Source organism: Varanus komodoensis, unplaced genomic scaffold, assembly GCF_004798865.1.
Source record: "Varanus komodoensis strain SLA01 unplaced genomic scaffold, ASM479886v1 scaffold1, whole genome shotgun sequence".
Classification (NCBI taxonomy): domain Eukaryota; kingdom Metazoa; phylum Chordata; class Lepidosauria; order Squamata; family Varanidae; genus Varanus; species Varanus komodoensis.
In genome coordinates, this window is record NW_025335268.1 from 33,937,679 (window position 1) to 33,953,544 (window position 15,866).

Here is a 15,866-nt window from a genome sequence, read left to right on the forward strand (position 1 = left end):
GCACCATCCTCATTTCCTAAGAATGTCTCTGAGCTCCAACATACAGGCTAGAGCCATTCATGGAAAACAAAGATGACAAGCAAGTGGAGACACAAATACTGCTTTGAAGTGATTTTAGCTGTCAGAAAAGAAGACACCTGGAAAATGTTGGGGGCCAAGGAAAGTGTCCAGGGGCACCACGGTGCTTGCTACCACCACTTTGCTTAAAGTAGGGGTAGGATTCTGAAAAGAAGACAGAAGGTGGTGGTGCTTTTGCTATTGTGGATAGGGCTGATAATCAAAGCCATTACACAAGGCTCATCTGGCCATATACATGCTTGTGCAAAAGCTGTGCCAGCCCCATCTGCTGTCATGCTTCTCTAATCCATCACCATATTGTTTGTGCAGTGGGATGTGGCAAGTTAATCTCTCAGAATAACTGCTTTGTACAGATGAGTTAGGCAGTGGTTAACTGCAAGGCTGAATAATGCAATTTTATGCCAACCCAAATCTGAAAAAATATCCCACTTATTATGATGTCTTATTCATAGCAGTTATCTTCTAATGACAACCCAGAACCAGATTCAGTTATGAAAGATGGCACATTCACTGAAGAGTTTTAATAATTGCTGCAATTAATTTGGTGTAAGAACCTAAAAGTACCATTTTTAAAAAGCCAGATTTTCTTCAAGTTGCTCTAGGTGGAGACAGGCCACACTGGATTCAGGGAAAGCCACTGGCCCAAGGGCACCCAGTAAACTTCATAGCTGAGTGGAGACTTGAACCCAGTTCTCCTTGGTCAACATCCAGCTTTGTAGCCTCTACCCTTATTGCCTCCTATTCTATTTCTGATCTTCAGGGGAGTTTATGAAGCCAAACAACAACAGCCAGACACAGGAGGGAGGCATTGGCAATCTCAGTAGGAACAGAAAGAAACTTTTAGGGGAAAAATCTTAAAGGAGGGAACTCCAAAACTGCCCAGTGAGAACATGCTCAGAGGGCACAGAACACTGACAGGTGTGGGTGCAGATGACAGACAAAATGGAATGGAGTGGAGTGGCTGGGAAATGATGGCGGAATAGACAGATATAAAAAGGAGAGAGGAAATCATCTAATTATCTGAACAGGTCATTTTCTTGTTTGCAATGAAAATCTAAATGTCTCTGAGGATGCAAATAAGAATTGCCAATAGACATCAGTGGAGAAATTAAGAATATTAAAATAATTGGGATTGTTCACTGTACCTCGCCAACCAAAACATGACATCAAATAAAAAAGAAGGGTTCCTGCTTTTTCTAATTTAGTTCTTGTTTAATACAGAACATTTTAAAAAATAACTCTGCTAATGCAACTTCTAAAGCAAATGCAGTTAGTTGTCTCCATATTGAAGACTGGAAGGCACTGTGGCTGGGAAAAAGTAACTTACAACTGTCCTTCAGTGTCATTTACAGTACTACAAGTAATGTTCAGAATAGTGTATAATTTTGCAGTGCTGTCCAGAGGTATTAGACCTCTGCGTTAGATCACTAATTAGTATTAGATCCCCATCCCTCTTAGCTGAAGCCAAGAGAGTAACTTAGATTAACCTTTCCACTGCTGGTTGAGCAGGGAAAGTAGCATACAACAACCATGCAATACAGTTCATTTACACCCCCACTGTGGGTTCAAGGTCTGCACCCAAACCAAGTAGATTGTAGCAGCATAACAACATAGTCCACTGTGAGTGGAGCACCTCAAATCGCCCCCTCCCCAACATACCTCCACCCAAGCCAAAGCAAGCGCTTGGTAATACGGATAATGTTCTGCAGATTTTCAGCTAGATGTTCTGCTGATTTTCACACAAGCTGGTTGCATTTTTGAACATTTTTAGTTGCTCAAAACTAAAAACAAATCTTCTGAATCTGATGTAAGACGCAAGCTAATAGCAGGACCTCCTGTCTTTGATGCTAACTCTAGATAGATAGATGCTAACTCTAGTTTTCAACCCACTTAGCCATAAGCTCAAGTAATAGTCAAGAGGGGACTTAGCCGAATGGAGCACCCACTTTGCATACAGTGGGTCCCAAGTCCAAAACCCGGCATTTCCAGACTGGGCTAAGAAAGAATCCCGCCTGAAACCACAGAGAGCCTTGCTGCCTGCCAGTGTCAACACTCCTAGGATAAATGAGCCAAGGGTCTGACTCGTATAAGACAGCTTCCCATAGTGTTTCTTTTGGGAGTTCTCACTTGTCTCCTCTATTTCCCATGTTCAGAAGCCAGTGTAGTTCGTTATGTTGCCAAAATGGCACCATCCACACACAAGGATCAGCAGGCATGGCTGGGAGAAACTGCAAAGTTTGCAGAAACACAAGCATCATTGGCGGGGAGGGGGCGGGGAATCTTTAAGGCTGCAATCCTGTGTTTGGGAATTGGAGATTTTCACTGTCAAGGCATGTGCAGGATTACATCCTAAGGAAAGGAATCCTTTCCCTGCAAAACAGCGCTAAACATGTGAAGTGATTGCTGCATGCTGACTGTTGCAGGGCAATGGAATGAAGTCTTCTGGAGGAGGACTTGGCTAACTAACTGGAACTCTGCCTAGGAGCATTCCACACACCACAACATTTTGATGCAAGTCTCGTGTGTGTGTGTGTGTGTGTGTGTGTGTGTGTGTGTGTGTGTTATATAAGAGTAAATGCCTTTCCTTGATCAAGGTTTCTAATGCAATACATTCCTTTCTGAAGCTTATTGTTGCCAGTCCTAGAGTGTTTAACAGCTAGGATAAATTAGAAGCCAGGGAAAAAAACCACCCTTGACAGAGGAAAGGGTATTTTGAGCTCAGCGCTGTCAGCACTGTCACATTCTCCATGGCCAATCCGCTAGTCTTTGGTGCCATTAAGTCATCGCTATTCTAGGAGCATTTAAGTCATGCTACCATAAGGTCAGAAACATTCTTGGGATTCATTCCCCCTTGCTTCTGCCAGCTAAAGCATTCATCTCCACTTCCTGTCTTGAAAAGCAATTAGACATTACAGTGCATCTGGTCTTCTTATGTAATGGTGATTAGCATTCTCAATTCAGTTGGCCAATAAGATCGTATGACCTTAATGGGCCCACACAGGCACCCTGCATGTAGCATCCAAGGATACTGCTGCTGGATCCAATTCTCACTGTCTCCTGTATGGCCCCAGATCTGCTCTTGAGGAACTGGGCATCCCGTGGAGCACTTCTAGAGGTTGCACAGGGGATCAACAGTAGGGAAGTGAAACTATCTCCTCATGTCACCCTGCTGCCTCCAGCACCAAAATTCATTCCCATTGCTTCTGTGGCCAAGCAGGGGTCTGAAGCCAGGTCTCCCTGCTCCAAGTTCAACACCACACTGCCTTCCAGCTTGATATCATGTGCAGGAAGGGGTTAAGCTCCATCCACCATTACAATTCTTTTGACAGCAGAAACAAGTGCAACAGAGCCATTGCCCATATAGGCAATAAAACCAGCCAGATGGTTGAGTTTGGGCTGTTTTTGCTCTCAAGGGGCACTAAGTCAGCGTGCTTGTATCCCACAGCATGGTTGGATCCTGATGCCTTCTGCATTCACACATCAACATGGGGTTAGCGTCTTCTGCTGACCCCCACCCTCATTCAGATCTTCATGTTCCTGTTTGCCTTACATCACTCTCATATTGTGTAGAATTTGGTGCAACAAGAGTAATAGGCAAGGGGAGAGAGATGAGAAGTGCAGAAATGCTGAACTGCTACCGCATTTGATTCGAACAGGGTGTCAAACTCCTAGAAAGGACACACACATTGTGCTCAGTATCTGAGATTTCCCAGTACAGCAGCCCTCTGTCAGCTATGCTTTGAAGTCAGAGCTTCGGATCCTCAGACCTGGAGACCTCCGGGGTCCTAAAAATGGCCACATCACCTCTCCCTCAGTCACCGATCCTTTGGTGGTTTCCTGGATTTTGTGTAGTTTTCCCCCTGCCTTTTGTAAAAGGCTGGCATTCCTCTCCTAAGGCTTAATTACTGTGAGAGCTTCAAGTTAAAAAGACCTTGGAATTTTGGCCCACCCCTCTTCCCACTGACCCTGCACACCGCTGGAATGCAGAACCTGAAAGCTTCTCTGAAGTGAAAGTTTGGCCCTCAGACTGAAAGAGGTTCTGCATATCTGTTTTAAGTTGCAGGTAAGTTGCAGGGTCAGCTCTAACTCTCTGGACAATTTATCCCAACAATTTGCACTGAAGATGGTGGAACTCCATAAAGAGCTAATAGCCACAGTGAAGAGCAGCAATCTTCTCCACACCACACTCAGCCCTATCTTATCCTTGAAGAACGACCAGAACAACCTTAACCAGGGGCCTCCAACTCCTGATCCTGCCAGTCTTCCTAGAAGGATACCAGGGCTTGTTTTCAGAAATTCTATTGCCCAACTAAAAATTCCAGTTGAGAAGGAGAAAAGTTAAAATATGACATTTTAACTTTTCTGTAGTAGCTGCACAAACATGGCATGTACCATCTGGCTGGTTTATCCCTTTTCAGAAACAAGTGAAACTGACTCATATTCTTCCAAATTATAGGAAGCACTTTTTATAAATTTGTTTTTGCTTTCTGTAAATTTTAACTTTTATTCTGTATGCCGCCTTGGAAACTTTCTTGGGAGGAAAACAACAAGAATAGCAAGGTGCCATCTTTACTAGTGTTTGGGTGCCTGTTGACAATGCATCTGTTTACCTAGGCATTTGCTGATTTTAAGACATACCATAACAGATTTGGGGGTGGTTTTTATCTTTCTAGTATATTTAACTACTGTCTTAATGAATTTGTACATTGTAATGAAGGATACTATAGAAAGGTTTGAATACTTAATAAATAATTGTCTAAATAATCAATACAAATAAATGGTGAAAATGAAATTAAATGATATCAAGAGAACAGGAATCAATGACTCCTCAGCTTGACAGAATCCTATATAGTAGATCTCACCATCAAACTCTAAACTGTTCATTAAAATGATGGTCCCTAGATGCACCAGCCATTTTTATGAGGGGCAAATGTTATTTGTAGAGCTGAGAAAGGATTGCTCATAAACTTGGCTGTTGGTATATCAAAAGTATTAGACATGATTGGTCACACAGTTCTTTCCAGAAGTTACATAACTGTATCTTGCTCACATGAGGTCATAAAGCTATTTATCTCCCAACTCCCTATTTAGGTATTTTAAACTGGAGTCAGTCTAAGTTTAGCCACTGTAACCTTTTGATCAGCTTCTTGATGGGAAGCTGCTCTAATGCAAAATGTAAATTATAAGCAGTGAAAGGAAAGATACAAAGCTTTTTATTTTTTATAGATTACCTTTTCTCCCACCATTCCTCCAAGGACACATGGATTTCCAAGAACTCTATTATTCACACAGGCTGCAATCCTGCGCTCAATCATGTCATTTAAACTGTATTGACTTCTGAGGCACATGAGCAGCCTTACTCTAGCAAGAATGAGACCAAAGACATCCTAAGTTAATTCTGCAACATGACCACTGTTCGACTCCATTTTCCAATTATTGATATCATGATTAAGGATTTTCATTCTTGCTTAATTGTCTTATTTAATCTTTTAATTGTAAGTGAGAGAGCGCAACCCTATTGCCCATGTGCCAGATGCTTCTAAACCCCCAATCTTGGAGGAGCAAAGAACAGCAACATGGATCTCCCCACCACTGCTAACTCTCACTCCTGCATTTCATTAGCCATCGTAATTTAGCACTGGGGAGCAGGTGGGAGAAGGAAGGAGGCTGGGGCTCCAGTTGGTGTCAGTGAAGCCCTAGGCTTCTCCCTCCCAAGCAAGCCCCCTTTTCTCCCTCCAAGGCTCTGCTGCAGCCTGGGCCGGTGGGGAGACAGTGCAGTTCTCTCTGCACCAGTTGCAAAGGGATGGAGCAGGGCCTCACCCTTCCCAGTGCTGAGAGCTGGGACTATGAAGAACCCTGTGACCTCCAAGATGTTGTTGAAGGGGCCATAGGACTGTGGCAATAGTTTTGGTATATCATTTTGAGTAATTTTGGAAAACTGACACATTTTAGGAATAAATAAGGACCCCAGAGCTTCAACACAACCCTGTAAAATAAGTTTAAGTCTTCCCCATCCTTAAACCCTTCTGTTGTGCTGGACCCCATCTTCCACCATTGTGAGCTGATTGAGGATGGTGGGAGTTGTAGTCCAACACCTCTAGAAGATGCCAGCATATTCCTAGCTGTGATACAGTAAGTAAATCCTAATTTGTTGGGAGGCTATTAAAGTGGATGTTGTTTGGCATAGATAAGTAAGATGTAGGGATACTTAAGACTAAGATTCAAACTTCAGAAAGAAACTGGACAGCCATCTGAGTGGGATGGTATAAACTGGTGTCCTGCAAAAACAGGGGCTTGGACCTGATGGCCTTCTTGGTCCCTTCCAACTCTACTATTCTATGATTCTATGAAGCTGCCCCATAGGGTTGAATTTAAGTAGTATCTGCTATAAACTTCATGTGAAGGAACTTTCTGCCTTTCTCATCACTTGTCCAAAGCAGGGAAGGGCAGCAGCATGAAAGTTATCCTATGCAGTTACCTTTCAAGAATTATCTTTTCTGGAAAGACCTTGGCTGTAGGATTTGCTGGTTCTCTATTGCTTTGCAGGGCATGCCATCAAATAAGCCTTTTTAATATGGTTGTGGTTGCTAAAGGGCAGACTCAGGGCTTTTCTACACAAGGCTGTAAATCCACTATATCTAATTTTAGCAAATGATTGATATCCTAACACTGTATGAACAGCATTTCCTTTCCCGCTTTTCTGCTATATAACCTGTAGGTGGCACTGTAGTGTAGTGTAACAGTGCAATTGCATAAGAAGAAAAAGCATTATAGTACCTAGTACTATACTAGGATTTCTTACTGTCAATGCAACCCCATGGTATTTAGCACTAAACTGGAAGAGCATGAAGCAGCCAGGAGATGCTCTTCTTTGGCCCAATTGGTTTGTGGATGTTTCCAGTTTATATTCTGGGCAAGCAACAAGTCAGGGCAGGCTGATCCTCCACAACTCCCTAGTGTAAGCTTGGTTGTAGCAAATTAAGTCAGTCTTAAAAAGGTTAATGGATTGGCGCTGGGAGCCTGACACACAAGCGACCACCATTGGTTAGAGGTGTAGTGGTCAGAGGGTTCAGTGGGGATCTGGGAGATCTGGGTTCTAGTAGTTGCATGGCAATGAAGCTCAGTGGGTTACACTGGGTCATTTATATGCTCTCAGCCTGAGCTGTCTCACAGAGTAGTTGTGTGGATAAGTTGAAGAGGATGAAAAGTATGTAAATCACTTTGAGTTCCTTCTAGGAAAAAGGACAGGATATAAATATAATAAAATCAATCAATCAATCAATCAATCAAGTCCTCTTATGTTGGCACAAAGCATTGTTGGATACTGTGAAATGGTGACCCTTCTGGATTTCCAACCCATTAACTGTTTTGTATACTTCGTAAAGCAGAAGATAGCATTTTATACCTTTACTTTAAGAATATGTGGCAGCTTAATTTGAACTATGGTTCCTTCTCAGAAGATGGAAGCTTGCCCTGGAGCATGTTTTTATAGCTAATTTTCAATTCATATGCAGAAACAAACAAATAAAGTAATAAAAGAGTGTCTCCAAGCATATTTGGAGTCCCCTGTCTTTGAATAGCTACAGTGTATACCACATGTCTGGTTATCAGCAACAGGGCTGCTAGGTCAAAAAGCACAAGTGAGAGTCAAAACTCAGGACTAGCTGCTTGCTTTAACTACTGGGGAGCCTCCTATGCCCCTCATTCTACAAAATCCTGACTTTCAGTGTCTCCCAAGCTTCTGGGAGCTAGAACATGTCTTCTGAATTAAAACAATCAGTTACTCACTCTCAACACACGCCAAAAAGAAACCTTGTCATGTCAAAGAGCAAGACTTACCCATCCTCGGAGAAGCCAAAGCCTAGCATGGCAGCAGAGCACCTGCCTTCCTTGCAAAAGGTCCCTGCTTCAACCGCTGGAACCTCTGCTTCGAAGACTCAGGTAGCAGGTGATGGAGAAGAGGAGGCAGTACTGGGCTAGATGGATAACCAGTCTGAACTGGTCCTCCAGTTCAGCTTCCCATGTTCAGCTCAAGCACTTTTGCATGAGTCACTGATCAGGGCACGACTCCTGACTGGAGCAAATGACTCATGCAGACATAAAATTGGCCGGCTCTTCAGTTTAAAAAATAAACAGGCAATTCACCTGCATCACCGTAACATGAGGTGCAACAGAATGATCCATCTCCCTCCCTCCCTCTTGCCACTACTTCTACATCCTTGAACCACCACCAGCACGTGGAAAAAAAGAGCGAGATGGACACACACAGAGATATTTCATGCTACCCAGAAGGCAACTCTTGGGTGGGATGTGCCACCTGGAATTAGCCAGTTTTCACCATCCATTTTGTTTCACATGACCCATGCTTTTTTCTGAGATGAAGGGTGGATCCAAGAACTGGATCTCTTTCTAACCCCTTGGGCTGACGTACAACCACTGGCTATTAATGGCCCTCAGGCGACTTCATTGGTAAAGGGTCGTAGCTTGGTGTTGTTGTGCAAGTTTTGCATGCATGATGTCCCAAACCAAATCTCTGGCATGTTCAGGGAAGTCTGGGAAAGAGTGGGTGGGCCCTCCAGAAAAAAGATTTTTTTTTAAAAAAAAATGGAGGCTAAATAGGATAATTCACATCCAGTAATTTTCATTGGGAAATGTCGGTTTGCACTGGACATTTTTTCTGGTACCCTAGATCTAATTTGGCATTAGATAATAAACAAAAAAGCAATGTTAATTTGCTTGTTGAGAACAAGGTTGTTGTTGTGAGGATACAGTGAAGCTATGTAAGCCACCTTGGGTTCCTCATGAGAGGAAAAAAGACAGGGTAATTTTGCAATGCAAATCATCATTGCCATCGTCATCATCATCTTTTGTCTCCGCAGACCACAAATATTTAAGGAGGGGATTTTTTTAAAATCTAAACACACTTAAGGTGCTTGAATTGTTATATTATGTCACATCCTTCATGGTAGCCATTGCATGGTGATGCCCACAGCAATTTCTCAAATTCCCAAATCTAACCATGGGTCCAAAATGTCTGCCTCAGCACCACTTCTAGCATTTAGGGTGAACAGAAGCAAGCATCAAATTATACCCAATAAAAGGGACCTCCCTACCCCACCAACAGAGAATTTAGCCAATCATTGGAATGTAATGCAGCCGCTCCAGACTGGCATCCTCTCGATATTTTGGACATCAAGCCCCATCAAGATGGACCACAGTCACAAATGCTAGCACCTATTGTCCAGAACATCTGGGGACACCAGACTGAGCAAAAGTGATGTAATGGATGCTTCTACGAGTAGATGGATTTCGTTGCTATACATGAGCATACTTGTCTGATTCAGATGCATGCTCTACATTGCAAATGCATTATTAATCCAGTTCTCAAATCCCAGTGATATAAACAAACATGTCAGCTTTTCCATTCAAAAATACACTCTTGTCAGGATTCATGTTTTGATCATTTTAATATTAAAAATGCTAAATATAACTTCAGAAAGCAGCTCTCACAGAAGAAAAAATGGGCCATGGCCAACATCTTTAATGCTTTATCTGTTAACCCAAACTTCATATATTAAGCTTAATAAGGTGATTTGAAAAAACTCAACCCTGGAGGGAACTTATTTTAAAATTAACTTCAGGACATTTTGGAACTCATGAAAGAGTAAAAAGGAAAGAGCCCTCTGCTCACGTGTAAAGTGTAGTTTCGAGTTCAGTCAAGTCTCATCAAGACTACGACTGGGACTTGCTTGTGCCATGGTTCTACCTTAGGATATTTGCAGAAGCACTAACACCTCTGGATGCAAAACAGAGAGTTATTTAGGAAAAAGGGCCTTGGGAACATACTAGGATAAGAGCAACAACTGGAATTTTCAACTAGTTCAAGAGGGAGATAGCTGGATCAAAGTGTAAAGTTGTCATGTACATCAACATGACATATGAGATCTGTAGAAGTCTGCAAGTAAGCCATTAACAAAATCAACATTCCTTATTTCCCAGCATATTCCACTGGAAATGCTTTGCTAAGAGGTGGGATTTCAAGCCACCTGTGCAGTGTGAGCCTTTGCATGTTTACTGAGAACTTATACCAAGGTGAGTGCAGATAAGACTGTAACCACAATGGGGAGGAAGGGGGGGGGCAAAGGGGGGTGAACAAAAGAGGGGGAAGCCATTCCCAATATAGGGAGAAGCTGGGCAGAAGACCTAGAGACTGGTGTGGAAGGAGAATGGCAGCAAATGAGCAAACCAGAGAGGGTTGTGAGGACGGGCAAAAGAGGAAATGTAGTTAGAGGCAGAGGTGAAGTGCTGAAAACCTAAGCTCTAGCACAGGGGTCCTCAAGCTTTTTAACCAGGGGGCCAGTTGAAAGGTACTGGTGCTGGGCGCGGGCCGGAACGGTGGTGCCGGCGGTGTGCGCGGGCCAGGGCCGGGGCAGGGGCAGTGTGTGCAGGCGTGCGCGCGGGGGCGGGGGGCGGCGCACAGTGTGGGGAGGGGAGGTGCAGGTGGGCGCACGTGTGTGGTGAGGGGAGGCGAGGTGGGGGTGGGCACACGCCGCAAGGTGGGCACACGAGGTGGGCGGCAGCGGGTGCGCACATGGGTGCAGGCACGGTGGGTCCAAATGGGCATGGCGGGCCGGATCCGGCCCCTGGGCCGTAGTTTGAGGACCCATGCTCTAGCAGCTTGATATGGGGTACCGGGACAGGTTTCGGAGCATAAACCCAAAGACAACAAGCCTGCTTACAGAAATGAATCCAGTAAAAAGCAGCTAGTGTCACTTACCCTATTCTGTGCTGTAATATTGCAACAATATTCCCAAAAATACTAGCAAAGACAGACTTTGCTGAATGGGACTGCAGCTTGTTGGCCTATGGCTGTGAAAGGTTAACCTGTCTTAACTCATGCCCCAGTTTTTTCATGTGATGGATAAGGAAAGTAACACAGATTGTATCATTTAATAAAAGGCATCTGTGCAGTGAATGGACAATTTCCCAGTTCAGAGTTTCCCTTGATATTTTCCTGCCTCCTACAAAGAAGCCTCTTAAGCTTAGGATTCTTTCCTATTTGCAGAGTAAAGGCCAACTATTTTTAGAAATAATGGGAAAAGATTTTAAGTTCACAAAGAGAAAGACTCCTAGCAAGACATTCATTTACAAGATGTGGAACATTCCAACTGCGCATTGAAAATGGATGCCTTGCTTAGTAGCAACCACTTTTTACCCAGTGAATAGGCTATTCTAGCACACGGTTGCTAAAGTCATCCCTTTTAAAAGAAGCAAAGATGCACTGGTAGATATTTCTATTTTTTTAATGGTTCTCAATGTTCCATCTCATTGAAACTAAACCTAAATGCCAAGCTATCATTGGTGGCATCACAGCAAACACCCACACACACATGCCTTTGAGAACTACCTTTTAACCCTGTTCCACAGCAGACGTCTATGGGAGAATGCCATTCCCAATGGCATTGCTTGTTGCATTTGCTAGCTGGTACACAAACAGAAGTGTTTCTGAGCAACAGATCTTCGTGCTGATAAAACTCCTTGAAACATTCTGTGCTAGCTCCAGCCAACAAGAGGCCTTCCTCTTGACACTGCCAGGGTCCAAGCAGAAGTGGTTTGTTGAAAGGCCATTTCCAAAGCTTTGGATGAAAGAGCACAGAAGTTGCCCTGCTGGGTGAAGGCAAAGGTCTATCTGGGGCAGCATTCGGTTCACACAGGGGCCAATCACTTGCCCACAGTAAACTGACAAGAAGGAAATGAGGGCGACAGCACCCTCCTGCCCATGTTCCCCAGCAACTAGCGCCCTTAGGCATACAGCTTTTGATACTGGAGGTAGCAGAAAGCCATCAGGGCTAGTGACCATGGGTAGTCATTAATTTGTCCAATGCCCTTTTAAAAGCATCCCAATTGGTGGAAGTGAATCCCTTAGTTTAACTGGGTGCTGCATAAAGACACGCTTCCTTCTACCTGTCCTGAATCGTCCACCAGACAGTTTCATGGGATGGTCCCACTGGGTTCTAGCAGTATGAGAGAGGTAGCATTGGTGACAAAGGCAACAGATGAAGGTAGTATTGGCCGTGCAAGTCGTAATACCTCAAAGACAGATGCTAGGAGCAGCCATTTCTCCAACTGGAGCTCCGGCTTCAGCTTATTCCCAACACCTCCATCCCAGATGCCGGGAGTTCACAGTGGCCAAAACATCTGGAGGGCACCAGACTGGGCAAGGTTGGTGTACAGGACTGCATCCTAAGTGAGTACACTGTTGATGTTGTCTTCATTCAACACTTGAATGGCCTAAGAAGGGTTTTCAGAGCACCCCAGCCTAGAGGGGAGGTTGCTTGGGCAGTCAGCATAAAGGACCTCAAAGGTCATTTAGCCCAACTCACTGCTGATCCAGGAAAAGTTCTGCTACAACATCCCTGATAGGTAGCCTTTCAGTCTCTGCTTAAAATTCTGTACTGAGGGGGACTCCACCATCTTCCTAAGCAATCCATTCCAATACTAAACAACATGTTTCATCAAGAACTCCTTCCTAATATTTAGTCAAAATGTCCTTTCATTTGAAGATGGAGGTTGAGATCCTCCCCTCTGGAACAAAAAATCCAATTAGCCTCCATCAGCTATATGGCACCTTTAATATTGGAGGATACCCATAATTCAGTCTCTTAATTCTTTCTTCTCCAGGCTATACACATCAAATCCCTACAGCATTTCCTCCTCAGACCTGGTCTTCAGGAATCCATTAACATCTAGGTCTAATTTCAGTGTGTTCCAGAACTTTTATTTAGATACTCTGGTCATATTATGGCTGCTTTTTAGGCAGGTATAATACAAAGTTCTAGGAGATTGAAATGATGGCCTCTTGCCTCAGACAGAGCTCACTGAGTTGGAGAGCTTTAAACGGAGGAGGGCTTTCTCTGCGGTGGCGCCCAATCTATGGAATATGCTCCCCAGAGAGGTCCGCCTGGCGCCGTTGTTATTTGTTTTTCGGCGCCAGGCAAAGACCTTTTTATTTAAACGTCATTTTAATTGTTAACAATATTTACTTATTTATCTGGCCAGGGCGACTTTTCTTTTCTTTTCTTTTCTTTTATAACTTCTTTTATATCGTTTATATTTTTTATTTATTTTATATTATTAACTTTAATTTTATATTGTTATTTTTGTATTGTATTGTATTTTATTGTGTTGAAAGCCGCCCCGAGGCTTCGGCAAGGGGCGGCATAGAAATGTTCTAATAATAATAATAATAATAATAATAATAATAATAATAAACTAATGTATTGTGGGGAGGGGGAGTTGCATGTCAGACCCTCCCAGACTGGAATGCAACCCCCAAAAGCTCCTTTGGAAGTGATTTTGGCTGTCAGGATGGAAGAGGACCCCACCTCTGCATTACTTCAACTTGTTGCTCTTGTGTCTCAGTAGGAATGGTTCCATGACTCTCATCATGCATTTAACCTGTTCATCCAGCCACAACACTGCCATGCCTACTCACCACATCCTTTTTCAGGTGCAGGCCCAGTTTCAGTGAAAGCAGTCCAGCCAAGGTTCTTTCTTAAAACCACCATACAACAGTATACCCATAAGGCTCTTTCCCCCATTGTCAAACATGGATTTGCCGGGCTTGGGAATGTGGCTAGCAGATTGGCAGGGGACAGATTATGACCTGCATGACAGCATTTATGACTTCTTCCCAGCTGCAAGACCACCTGCGATTCTCCTAGGGGTTCCTAAACCACACTTTGAAATCTAAGCACTGCAGCAATCATGAGCTGTGTCTTAGGAAGTGTCTGGTTCAACTTGCCTCTTCTAGGTACACAACAGTCGGGTTAGGAGAGAAGCTATCACCTCTCATCTCTTTGTTTGCCATATGGAGATAAAAATCAAGGCTCACCATAAAGGACTGTTGTAAGGATTGCTAAGCTAATTAAGTGCTTCAAGCAGTGAAAGGCAGAGCATGGTTATGATATATTTGGTAGATTATTGCCAGCCCACAGTATTTCTCATGCCATCTTAAACTACCCATTACTTCTGGGAAATGCCAAATGGGCATTTACCAATCAAATTTTAAACCCAGACACTCCTTTGTTCTCTGAGCACTTCGGGCAACTGACTAACAGCTTAAACCAAACATGTCAAATTTTATGCAATTTAAATGTGATGTAATGTTGCTAAAAACCAGCCCTGGTCTAAATGGTCTTCTCATTTTGAAAACTGTCCATATGCCCGTGCTTAGCCACATTGTTTTAATGCATATGGCTCCTGCTTTCACAAGCAACAGACCATCCACACTCAGGATCTTGACCTAAAGTCCCAATACTTTGCACACTTCCACTTATTCCAGAGTGACTTACTTTTGAATAAGCATGGATAGGATTACTCAAGGACACTTACTTACTAAAGAGAAAGTTCTGTTGAACTCACCTCTGAGTGAAGATGCTTAGGATCAGGCTGCACACCTTGGAACAGGTGTGGCGAAGAATGCTCTGATGCAGGCACAGTTCTTTGATCCAGGAAAAGGCATCATCTAATCCATACTAATTTCTTCAGCAAGCATTGATTGAAGCTAGCTCAAAGCAAGCTTTAGGAAAGGTCCCCAGTTCAATTCCTGGCATCTCTAAGTACGGAGAGATTCATGTCTGAAACCTTGCAGAATTGCTGTAGACTCCAAGCACAGACCAATGGTCTACCTTGCTGCAAGGAAGCTTGTTTATGTTCCAAATTAAGTAAGCCACACAGTTGTGTAATACCAACAAGCATTACAGAAAGAGCATTAAGAGGGCGGATGTGCTAGTCCTTTGAAGTGAACACAGCTACAAAATCTTGTGGCATCTTAAACATTCACAGATTTTGCTCTGGCATTGCAAGCTTTCGTTGAAAAGATGCAGTGGGGCTCTGATGCATGGAAGTGGATGCCACAGCTAAGGTGCCATTGATGCTCAAACACAAAAGAGCATATACAGGGATATATACTAAATCTGGCGCAATGCAATCCTGTGCATGTTTACTCAGATGTAATTCCCATGCTGTCTAATGAAGCTTACTCTGTGGTTAGGTCTCTTTAGGAATGCAGCCTTCAGTCTTTAAGGGGCCACAAAAGCCTCTCTGGGAGTTGAAGGGAGCGGCTCACTACGACCTCGGAGCTCTATAAAAAGAAAGAAATCAAAGTACATTTGGTCTGGTCTGTTTGTTTTTCTTTTTCTGTGCTGTCAGGCTAGCGCTCGGTTGTCATGCAGTTTCCCACAGATCAGAGCAGCTGCTACAAAAACAACGCCCCACCATCACTCCCGTATTCGTCCAGCTTTGGAAACTCTGAAGATCAGCGGAGTGGTTCGCTCATGGTGTTCCCAAGCGGCCCGGGTACGAATGGAAGCAGCTCAGCGAGCCTCGGCCGGCCTCGCGCAATTCCTCGCCTCCTTCCTCGGATCGGTCAGAGAGAGCGGGACCGGGACCGGGACCAAGACCGAAGCCGGGTGGGGGCTCTTTCCTCTTCCTCCCGGCGCGATCTGGAAGCGGCTGGAGGGAGCGGAGTCGCACCCCACGTGCCGGGCTGGGTTTCAGCGTCAGGCGGCAGCGGCGAGCGCGAAGGGACCGGCGGGCGAAGAGCGCGCCGCCTCCCGCGAGCCTTTCCAAAGCCGTGGCATCCCGCGGATGCTCGCTCTTTGCCGAGAGAAGGCGCCTCTTTCGGGACGTTGGCTGCGAATTGCTGCCCTCTCCCGAGCGCCCTTGCTATAGCAGGCCTGTCGCAGAAGCAGCAGTACCACTGGGAAAGCTGGGGGCGGCGGGCG

General features: G+C 44.3%; 1 protein-coding gene across 8 annotated transcripts in view; it reads right to left on the minus strand.

Annotated features, from left to right (window-relative positions):
• MAP3K4 (mitogen-activated protein kinase kinase kinase 4) overlaps positions 1–15,642 on the minus strand; it is a 97,517-nt gene extending 81,875 nt beyond the window's left edge. For 3 of the 8 annotated variants that reach the window (XM_044421534.1, XM_044421518.1, XM_044421500.1), the window contains exon 1: positions 7,918–8,065. Coding sequence is in view for 1 of the 8 variants with exons in the window: in XM_044421528.1 (XP_044277463.1) it covers positions 7,918–7,946 (29 nt within the window). In the remaining 7 variants the exon portion in view is untranslated. Of the gene's footprint in view, positions 1–7,917; positions 8,083–14,502 lie in introns of those variants that run through there. The other 5 variants (XM_044421566.1, XM_044421509.1, XM_044421554.1 and 2 more) reach the window with 3 other exon arrangements.
• Positions 15,643–15,866: the final 224 nt, after the last annotated feature.